This window comes from Glycine max, chromosome 17, assembly GCF_000004515.6.
Source record: "Glycine max cultivar Williams 82 chromosome 17, Glycine_max_v4.0, whole genome shotgun sequence".
NCBI lineage: Eukaryota > Viridiplantae > Streptophyta > Magnoliopsida > Fabales > Fabaceae > Glycine > Glycine max.
This window is the reverse complement of record NC_038253.2, coordinates 8,918,616-8,930,204: the sequence shown is the minus strand read 5'-3', so window position 1 is coordinate 8,930,204 and position 11,589 is coordinate 8,918,616. Positions and strand designations below refer to the sequence as shown.

Here is an 11,589-nt window from a genome sequence, read left to right as displayed (position 1 = left end):
AAATATCCTCTAAAAAAATACTAAAAATATAAGTTTTGTCCTAAAAGAAAGCTTAAATGAAGATGAAATTAAGGAAATTTTTCCGATCAGAATTAAGGGTAAAAAGATTATGAATTAACTAAAATCTACTTTAAGGTTATGTTTTAAAATGCATTTCAGCTGGTTTTAATTTTTTTTATTAGTTAAAAATCTTGTGTGACCGTAAATAAATATTTTTTTAATAACTTTTAATATTTTTAAAACACTAATTAAAGTAAAATATTTTTTAAATATTAACTTCTAATTTTTTAATATTTTATTTCATTTTAATTTTTAATATATTTATCTAATTTTTTATCACCATTTTTAAACAAATCATATTTTAATTATTCTTATGTCATTTTGTATTATTTAACTATTTTAACAATTAATTTTATCAAATACATATAATTTAACAAGTTAGTTTTTTTACTTTTAATTTTTTAACTTTCAAATAATTTTTTCAAACATAACTTAAATGGTAAAATACAATCAAAATTATAGATTAAAAACCAATGATTCAGCTCTTAATAATTTATTCTACATATATTTCATTATTGAGTTTATTAGTGATAGTAGGAGCGCGTGGGCAAGGGGAGGTTGTGAGATCGAGTTCAAAAAAGAAGAAAGAAAACAATACCTTAACGCACACCGCAAAACAAAACAAAAAACCGCACGATGAGGAACAACAAGTGTGCATTGACCAATGAAGCCGAGTTTTAGTACAAACCCACACTGCGTTGTTCTTCTTCTGTTCTGCTTTGCCTTTTACTTACTCAACAACAACTCAATTATAAAACCCCTGCATATCCCTCACACTTTCTTCCCTTTCCCCCTCTCTCTTCAACCCCCAAAACCAACCCTCATCTTCTGCTTCCTTCTTATCGGAGATTAGATAGCAAGTAATGATGGATGCGCTGATAAAGGTGTTGTAGTTCAACGCCGCAAAACCATAAAAATCGTTTCTTTTCGTCTTATGGCATGTCTGAGGAGGAAGAAGCACTGCGTCCAAGGCCAACAACGCGTTTCATTTTCAAATTTTGATCATCCTCGCCAGTCAAATATGTACTTGATTCTTCGCTTCTTCTGCCCCTTCTCTATACTCTTCTTCACTCCAATAGGTACTTTATACTTTCTTTATTTTGCGTTTTCAAACATGTATTTGATTTACTTTATTCATTTACCTTTTCCCCAGTTTTTATTGATCTTTTTTTGTATGATCATGGGTTGGGGGTTTCAGCCCTTGAGTGTTTAGTATAGTTTCACCATTTGTTGAATTAAAATTCTTGATTTTTCCTTTTCTCTTTTTTTGTATTTTTAGGTTCTTGACTTCTTGTCTTGGTTGCTTTCTTTTAATTTTCATGATATCAAGTTTTTTTTTTCTCCCAGTCCCCTCGTCTCTTTTGGGAAGAGATTTTAATTTTGATTTTCAATTTTTTAAAATATACATATTGCTTTCCTTTCAAGTTATCACTATGATTACATTGATCAGTGTCTTTCCTTTTTGATTTCACATGGGACCACTGTTCCTTGGACATATCATGATTATTCCAATTCTATCAATTCGTGGTTCTGATTATGGACGGCCTTTCTAATTGGGTTTTCTAGACTTTACTCTTTTGTCCTTTCATGTCCATCTACTTAGAGTACCAATTTTGTTCATGATTAGCAAAATAATGTTAGGGATATAGAAGTTGCTAGCATGTATTTTTTGTTGGCTACATCATGTTAATGGAGCTCTACCCTCCCTGTTTGATTTCCAGCTTCTGTGCAAGCGTTCACCGGAACATATGGTATAAATTATGGTAGGATTGCAAATAATATTCCTTCACCCGATGAAGTTGTTACTCTTCTCAGAGCAGAAAAAATAAGGAACGTTAGAATCTACGATGCTGATCACAGTGTTCTCAAGGCATTTAGTGGAACTGGGCTTGAAATTGTAGTGGGGCTCCCCAACGGGCAGCTGCAAGACATGAGTTCGAATCCAGACCATGCTTTGAACTGGGTAAAAGAAAATGTACAGTCATTTCTTCCTGATACACGCATTCGTGGAATTGCTGTAGGCAATGAAGTTTTGGGTGGCGGTGACTATTCTTTGTGGGGAGTTCTTCTGGGCGCTGTTAAAAATATTTACAATGCTACCGTGAAACTTCATCTAGATCAACTGGTTCAGATTTCTACTGCAAACTCGTTTGCAGTTTTTTCGCAGTCCTACCCTCCCTCCTCTGGTAAATTTGATGATAATGTTAATCAGTTTATGAAGCCACTACTGGAGTTCTTCCAGCAGATTGGCTCTCCTTTCTGTGTGAATGCTTACCCTTTCCTAGTCTATGCGAGTGATCCTGAACATATTGATATAAATTATGCACTTTTTGAACCTACAAAGGGAATTTATGATCCAACGTATCGTCTGCATTATGATAACATGCTCGATGCTCAGATTGATGCTGCCTATGCTGCTTTGGAGGATGCTGGATTTGACAAAATGGAAGTCATAATTACTGAGACTGGCTGGGCCTCTAATGGAGATCAAACTGAAGCTGGAGCAAATGCAACTAATGCAAGGACATATAATTATAACCTGCGTAGAAGGCTTGCGAAGAGGAAAGGAACCCCACATAGACCTAAAAATGTTGTGAAGGCATACATTTTTGCATTATTCAACGAGAACGAGAAGCCTGGGCATTCATCTGAGAAGAACTATGGACTGTTCAAGGCTGATGGAAGTATATCATATGACATTGGTTTTCATGGACTTAATGCTGGACATTCATCTCTGTTATCTCTTAAGGTACCATAAATTTCATTTGATGCTATCTTTTTTTGTTTAAGCTCATTTGGAAGTTTTCACACACCAAACAAAAAGAGATAAAATCAAACCAGGATCCCCCCCCCACCCCCACACACACACACACTTTATTGCAGGATGTTATCTTTATATTTATTTTTTATGGTTTTGTCAAGTGGGCTGGTTTGTCTAACGAGTGTATCAAATGATGATGATGCAATGCATACGCATAGACTATGTAAACTTTTACACCACTTATAAGGGACTAACTGCATGTTTGCTTCAGCATTTCGGATGCATGTCCCTCCTCATTTCCGCGTCAGAATTTTAAAAAGATACGGAAGCAACATTTGATTGCTTCCACTAGATGTGGATCAAACAAAGAATGCCAAATGCTAAACCAAACATGCTAACTTATTGCATCCTAGTTCCTACATGATAGGACTATATTGGTTTGGAAGTTTGTAATTCTCAAGACTGAATTTAAAGAATGCTAAAATAAAAATTAATGATAATAGAAGAAACAAAGAAATTGTTGAGAAATTTGACCCACAAGTTGTCTTGCCAAAAGTTTACTTCCCATATCAAGAATTTAAATATTGTACTACATGGTACTTTGTTTTGCTTTCTTGTCCCCATATTGGCTTGGCTTTATAATGTCATTCTTGATGTCTTCATCTACATTCAATATGTATCCATCTATCTTGAATTACTCATAAGTAGAGAGAGAGAGAGAGAGAGAGAGAGAGAGAATGGGAAAATGTCTTTTTTCTTGATACTACTCTTTCTCCTTTCTAGCTGTAGACTAGCTGCAGAACCAGAAGTCCAGAACCCATGTTCCATGGTTTTAATAAGATTTATGAACATCCAAGCTATTTGTGCTTTCATGTGAAATGATCTAGGGATATCAAGTAACTATTTAAGTCTTAATATCATCATGATGGTTATTGGTTGGGCAACAATGAGCCATATTTACGGTTTTTTGAACCAGTTGTGACTGGTTTGGAAGTTACCTTGTTCTCTTTTGTATTTACTCTTTAGTAATATCCCAACTACCAAATGTTTGTAGATACAAGTCCTTAACTTCGTTTTTGTAACTCTCTTTAATATGTCTGGAATCTTTCAACTCATAAATGTAATCAGGCTGAACTAACGGCACAGCATGAGAACCATTGCTTATGTGTGCAATGTCAACACCGTTTTAAAGCCTAGACCTTAAAAAATTAGTGAGTTGTAAATTAGAAATGCATTCACTTTTCTATATTATCTTCACAGTTTGTGAAGTTCATTGATTCAGAGGGAAAAGGTCGATTGCTGGTCTCAATTGATAGGTGGTTCAATCATGGATGTGCCTTTTCCTTGGTGTAATTTTGAACTCACTACTTGCATTAACACTTAGGAATATAATTTGCTGAAAAAAAAGTTTGGGATGAACTGGGGTTCACTGTTTCTTTTTTATTTCACTTGGCAGAATATCAATACTCAAGGTTTATCCCGGTCATACGCGATGGTATTCTTTTTATCTTCTTTGATACTGCTGATTTTCTGGAGTTAGTGATCTTATGATATCAACCTGCTCGGCAAACCAGTTCCTACCAATGAAATGAGTTTAACTTGGCTCCACTTCATGTCTCAATAGATCAAATTATACCATTGATTGTCATATTTCATAAAGCAATATCTAGAAATGCTGATGTTCAGCAAATGTGTAATTATGTCACTTGAGAAAGCATTTTCCTTCGACGAGATCTAGAATTTTTCAGTTTTTACTAATACATTCCAAATTTTGGACACTAGTTTCAACTTTATCAAATACACTAAATTTTGTAATTCTGTTTGTTAATCAAACCATTTAAAAACATAGAAGCAAATTGGACCAACAGGGAAAAGAGGGAGGGGGGATTATTTAAAAATGTCAAGGTTAGAAGTTCTTTTTTTGTAACCTGTGTTATTGTTTGATGGGAAGTACAAATTCATTCAATGGGACTTTAAAACTTTCACATAAGGCAAGATTACAATGTTTTTTCTTAATACAAATGTTAGCAACACACCTTTTAATCTTGCCTTATTTGAAAGTGGGTGATATTTGCCTCTTCTTTTTTGCTTAAGTTGGAAACATCGTAATATGTTAATACTTTATTTTGAATGATAAGCGTCCACTGTTTAATCATGATTAAGTATATAAAAAATTGAGATAGAAATTGTTCACTGTCTCATCATTAATCTGTCGCACAGGTTAATAGAATTAGTGTTTTATATATTTTAGTTATTTAATTTATGGTAAAAATCGAGATGATATTTTGTTCTGGCACAAACGTCACAATTTGATCTTGCAGGTAATTTTCGTTTTCAATGGATTTGATTGCGGGACTTTTTTTACCAAAAAATTCAAAAAAATGAATATTTATTCAAATAATACAATCTAAAAAATATTTATTCTAATGATACAACAGTGTAGTAAGTGAGAAGTTCTTCCCAATTCGATTTCTCACTTGTTTTTCATAGAACTTTAGAAATTGGTTTTCCAGAAATACAATGAGATGATATATTATAATAATTTTTTATAAATATTTAAAATACTTGCACACACATTCTATTGCATCCATCCTTTCATATATTTTATTTTCTAATTCATATTCCAATTATTAAATAGATATATTTTAAGATATTATCTAAAATGAAATAAAGTTAATTTAAAAATCATTTAATAAGTAAGAAAATTAATAAAGGCCCGATAGGCCAATACCTAGGCCCTAGGGTCTAGGGATGTTCAAGATGCAGTTTTCTTAAGTTTTTTCTTTTCTTCTTAAAATGTCACCAAAATCAAACATAAAAGACATGCAGTTGAATTTAATTTTAAATCAAAATCATTTTTTTTAGTTTGATTTGGTTTAAAATATTTATTGCATTATTTTTTCACTTTCTTTTGTTTTTTTGGTATAAAAGCGACACAAGAGTGCTGAGTTAGCCTTAGCCTCTTCCCTGAATCCTCCTCTGCCTCCGTGCAAAGATTTCAAGACTCATCAAACAGCTGGGGCAACCTGAGACACACTCGCTCATCCAACAAAACCTCATGGCCAACGTGGAAATCCTCGTTCTACTTGTTGCAGCGGCATTATTAATGCCATTGCGACACACCACAGAAGCTGCAGAGCATGTTGTGGGTGGTTCTGCCGGTTGGATTATTCCTTCCCAAGGAGACACCTCCTTATATACCTCCTTTGCAGCTAATAACACTTTCAGACTAAACGACATACTCGGTCAATATCTCTCTCTACATACACAATAACCTTACTAACTTCTTTTCTTTCTTTTTCTAAACAAGTGTAATCTGTCTTCTTAGTCCGATCTTAGGGATTCTTATTCACGTAGACTCTAGTGAATACTAACTTTTTTCTTTGTTCTTGAAAACCATTCATTTAAATACTTGTTTGTTTGTTTGTTTTGCAGTGTTCAACTTCGCAACAGGATTTCACAACGTAGTCACCCTGTCAAAGAAACACTACGACAGTTGCAACGTGAGTGAAGTAATGCAATCATTCGACACAGCGCCGGCGAGAATCATTCTGAACCGCACGGGCGAGTTCTATTTCGCATGCGCGTTCTCGAGTCACTGCTCCCTCGGCCAAAAGCTGAGTATTCATGTGACTGCAGGGTCGTCTTCCCTTGCTCCATTATCCCCACCTCCACCTGCGTCACGTGCAGCCATGCCCCTTGTTGCTGTCACAATCCCTGTTCTTTTCATTGCAGTTGCCACAAATGTCTTGTTCTAGAATTATGTATGTGGTCTCGGTCTATTTTGGGACTTGGTTATTTACTTGTATTTGTTGGATCAAGGGTTATGTTGTTTGAATAAGTTATTATTATTATTATTTATTTTCCAGCTGCACTGGATTTGTGTTTTTGTGTTGTATTATGTATGAGAATTGTAGATGAATAAAAAAAAAATTGAATTATTCTGGATAGTAGCGCGACAGGCAAATTAAGGAGCAAGAACCAATTGTGCTCCGTTCCCTATCTATCCCTTTTCATTTTCTGTCATCCACAAATAATTGAAAACAAAATTAAATGCATTTAATTTCGCAGTTCTTTGGAATAATGTATACAAACAAAACATCTCATGTTCGTATTCTTGGAATGTATCAGAGACTGCCATACGCATCGCCATTGCCCCAGTAATTAATGACGACTAAAATACTGTTTCATCTCTAAAGATCGATTTAGCAGTCGTATTACAATTTGAATTTTTCTTTTCCTTTCCTTTATCACAACGGTTTGATTACACTTGTAAACATACTAGCTTTGTATTTAAAAGCGCAGAAAAACAAAAGGAAAAAGAAAAAAAAATTGTTGGACAGAAAAAATTACTAAATTTGTTTTATGAAAGCTGGAAAATAAAAATAAAAATAAAGGCTTCATGTGTTATCAGAATGAGACTATATATTTTATTTTTTTTAGTTTCAAGCTTTCAAATTTGTTGTAATTCTAGATATGGTTTTCTTTAGTTAGTAAAAAAACAAATAATTCATTCAAAAAAAAAATCAAATCATGAATCAGTTCAATAATAATAAATAATAATTAATAAAGATAAGGACTTAGGATCGGAGTGTTTGATCGAGTCTCTTTGGGGTGTATAGTGCATACATCGTTGAGAGATAGAGAGAAAAATAAAATAGAAAAAAATAATAAACTTGATAATTAATATGATAACAAAAACAGATAAAACATATGTAAGATAAATATAAATATTGCATCATAAGAAAGTTAAGGTTGAATAAAAATGGGATCCCACTAGCTTTTAATTGGCATACTACCCGGTCCATTTGTCTGTCCAATCTGCTAGGAAGAGTGATCCTGTAAGAGCTGTGACTTCGGCTTCAGTTTGACGGTATCAATGTTGTCTTGCACTCACTGAGGGAAAAAAAAGATAATCACATTATAAGTTGATTAAGCAATACACATTAGTTATTTTATTAACTCAACTATGGCAGTTTACATAGTTAGTTATTTAGTTGGTGTGAATACAATCTACGTAATAATAAATTCAGGTATGGGCCCTACGGAAGCTAGCTAGCTCATGTCAATTAACTATAAAAACATTGGCTATAAATAGCAACACTGTAGTTTAAATTTTAAAATTTAAAAGGGATGTAAATTTATAATTCACATTTTTATATATTCTTGCATAAATTTGAGAGTATTTAACTTTGGACTTGGGAGATTATTATTTGAAAAATAAAATTTGTTAATAAATACACTATATTTACATATGAATTTCTAGAAAGAGTTTAAATATTAGTTTCTTCTTTTCCTCCTTCTGCTTTCTTTTCTATACATGCACGATGTTTCGTGCCAAGCGATGGCCTACATTATATAATCATAAGAGGAAAGTCTTTCATTGCATAGTTGAGTTGGCAAATGGCCAACATGCGTCTAGCAATTTAAATTAGTTTTAATCGTGGTATTGAAGGAGCAAAGTAGTAAACTCTTTTAAGCTAGTTGATCAACACATCTCAATTCTCAAGTCTCTACGCCGAACTACATATATACCATTATAAAGCAGTAAAAGTACTATTTCGAATCTCATTTCACATATAAAAAGATGCAATGATCATGTGGCTCATAGTCCACTAACAGCTTCATCTACCAATAATTACGAATAAAAATAGTATATTTTCATGGCTGCTTGTATGAATCTAAGCTCATTTTCATCCTTGGTACCGTCCACCATATTCGAAGGGACCAAAATCCCTCCTAAGTCCCAACATTATTGTTAAATGTTTAGATAATAAAAATGGGAGTTGAGAGATAATCATTCTCTTATGTATTATGTCAATCAACTGTTTTTTAGTTTCAGATAGAATTATTTATTAGAATAGATAGGGGTGTTTGGACACAACACGAGTGTAATTTAGAGACATGTTACTGGACCATTTCCATCCGCTGACTTCTCTTCAGCTATGTAGTTATTTATGATCCAACAACTTTATATATATATATATAAACATTCAGTCACACCGTGACCCAGTGAGATGATGAGTAGATGACAATCCAACTAAGAAAACGTTTCTTATCTCTTTTAAAAACAATACTTATGATGGGTTACATAGCTTAGCCTGACTTCTATATATTCAATAATCAACACGGATTGAATGCACTTCCAAAGCTTCTCTCTTCTCATACACATTGGAGCACAGAAAGAGCCATCACACGGGCCACCTGATACACAAAAACAACAACATATGATGGCTCAATTAAGGAATGTGGCAATTCTTGTCGTAGTCGTTGTGGCTGCAGTGTTACTACAGAGCACAGAAGCTAAAGATTACGAGGTGGGAGGTGCCACAGGTTGGACTAGTTTTCCTCCTGGTGGTGCTTCTTTCTATTCCAAATGGGCTGCAAATTTTACATTCAAACTAAACGACAGTCTAGGTAAAATATCAGCATACAACAAAACAACCTTAATTATTTCCCTTGTGAATTCATAATTCTCTATCTAATGTTACTTTTAGAATATAGTATTACTATTATAAGTCATAACATGCTCAAAAAGCGTTGTAGACTTGGAGCTAAACATTTTATGTTAGTTATTAATTTACTTACGGGTAAATAATCTATCAACTATTTTACAATCTAATCATAAATTGCTCCACAGACATTTAAAATGTGTTTATTTGTGTGTTGAAGTGTTGAACAGTTGAAGTTAATGTTTGTGAATCTGTGATGGAATTGTTCTTTTGCAGTCTTCAACTTCGAATCTGGAAGCCACAGTGTGGTGGAACTTACCAAAGCTAACTATGAAAACTGTGAAGTCGATAACAACATCAAAGCCTTTAATAGAGGACCAGCTAGAGTCACCCTCAATCGCACAGGAGAATTCTACTTCTCCTGTACCTTCTCAGGTCATTGCAGCAGTGGCCAAAAGCTAAGCATTAAGGTCACTGATTCTTCATCACCAGCACCTCAGAAAGCACCAGCTGAAGGTCCTTCAGCTTCTGCTCCTCCACCACAGAATGCCCCAGCTGAAGGTCCTAATTCAGCTTCTCCTCCTGCATCTGGTTCAGGTTCCAATGAAGGAGCTCCATCATCCCAAACTGAACCAGCTCCTATAGCCCCTCCACCACACGGCTCAGCCACACTTCTTGCTTCTACCTTCTCTCTATTCCTCATCACCATTGCCATCAATTTTTTGTCTCATTTTTAGGATACTTGTTACTGTGATTTAGAGTGCTAGCAAATATCAATGTATTATCTAATACTCTCATTCGAACATATTTTCTTTTATCTATTGAAATTCATGTGATTCTTATTAACTTAGAAACGAGACATACATATTTAATTGGATTCACGGTCACATGAATTTCATTAAATAAAAGAGAATGTATCGGAAAGATGATATTAGAGAATTTCTCTTATCATGATATACGCTAATTTGTAGTGTATATCAATTTCAATGTGTTGGGTTTTTCAAAATTTTGGCTTGTGATATGTGCCTACTGAGAGGGGCTTGATTCCTGGTGTGTTGATGGTGATATTGTATGGTACTTGAAAAAACATTGTTTTTCATTGATTTTCCAGCTGTATTGATCCACTTGATTGAGATGATTGTGTATGAATAAATAGCTATCGTGATGTGAGTTATACCAATTCAGTTTCTTTTATATATAAATTATTGTTCCACCGATGTCTTACTTTTCTGCTAATGAAAATTTTAAGTTGAAGTTGCGTTTTAAGAATTGGGTTTTAGGTATAAAATGGAACATGTGAACATGTCATGTTCAAATAGTATACGCCCCGAGATGGCGATATTTGTCAGCTAGCATAAAATAAAAATAAAATATATATTGTGATATTTTGACTTTGAGTTTCTTACAACTTATAAACAGCAAATTAAGGCATAGAGTATAGAGAATGACAGGAGGCAAAAGTTTTAATGTGATTCGGTATGGTAGGATGTAAGTGGTGGCGATAATTTAAATTTGTGTCACCTAATTAAGAAGGAATCTAAGATCATTTTGATTATTGAAATCAATACGAAAGGAAATTTAAGACTTTTGATTAGAGATCTTTTTATTTTTCTATTTCATTTTAATTAATAGTTATGAAATATTATGTTTCTTTTTAGATATTGGTATCGGAACTCATGAAAAATGAAAAAAAAAAAAAGAAAACCATTTTTAGCATTGTTATATAAGAAGCACTGTAACAATGAAAATAACTTGGATTTGCAACAATCTCTTTGATTTGTAAGATGCACTACTTGTTTGGTGGAGTGGGGTGGTAGTCATCATGTGTTGTTGGTCAGATGCTGATGAGTTGGGTTGGGTGGGTTGAAGGCTGGTGCGCGGTTCAACAAGATTATACCTGATGCAATAAAAGGAGAAGATTTTTACGAAAAAGAATTGTTGCTGAATGTTTTTATTTTTAGATTTTCCTCCCCCTCTTCTCTGCCTTTTCTTTCTCTACTACTACAAAGATTCTTACAACTTTTACTTTTTGCTCTATGCCTCTATCGCTTTCTCGTGCTGAATTCTACTCTCTTTTTCCTTTTGTTTTTTGATAAATGATTATTTTAATCCTCGTATTTAAGTCAGCAACAATTTTATTCTGAAATGATAAAACAGTTTGATTTATTCATTAATAGGTAAAAAGTACAATAATTATGTCTTATGCATAGTTTAATAATAAATTACAGCTTAATAATAAGATGATTTTATAATCCTAACGAGATAACCAAATTGTCTTACTTTTTACACCTTTAAGTACTAAATCATAATTTTTAT

General features: G+C 33.5%; 2 protein-coding genes across 2 annotated transcripts; both read left to right on the top strand.

Moving 5' to 3' along the window:
* Window positions 1-650: 650 nt before the first annotated feature.
* LOC100306541 (glycosyl hydrolase family protein) lies at window positions 651-4,660 on the top strand. Its single transcript, NM_001369237.1, has 3 exons — window positions 651-1,139; window positions 1,782-2,809; window positions 4,278-4,660. The coding sequence occupies exons 1-3, from the start codon at window positions 995-997 to the stop codon at window positions 4,359-4,361; spliced, it is 1,257 nt and encodes a 418-aa protein (NP_001356166.1). The 5' UTR covers window positions 651-994; the 3' UTR covers window positions 4,362-4,660.
* A 4,300-nt stretch (window positions 4,661-8,960) lies between these two features.
* On the top strand, window positions 8,961-10,122 carry LOC100527593 (putative stellacyanin). Its single transcript, NM_001251476.2, has 2 exons — window positions 8,961-9,238; window positions 9,550-10,122. Exons 1-2 carry the CDS (start codon window positions 9,049-9,051, stop codon window positions 10,008-10,010), a joined length of 651 nt encoding a protein of 216 aa, NP_001238405.2. The 5' UTR covers window positions 8,961-9,048; the 3' UTR covers window positions 10,011-10,122.
* The last annotated feature ends 1,467 nt before the right edge of the window (window positions 10,123-11,589 follow it).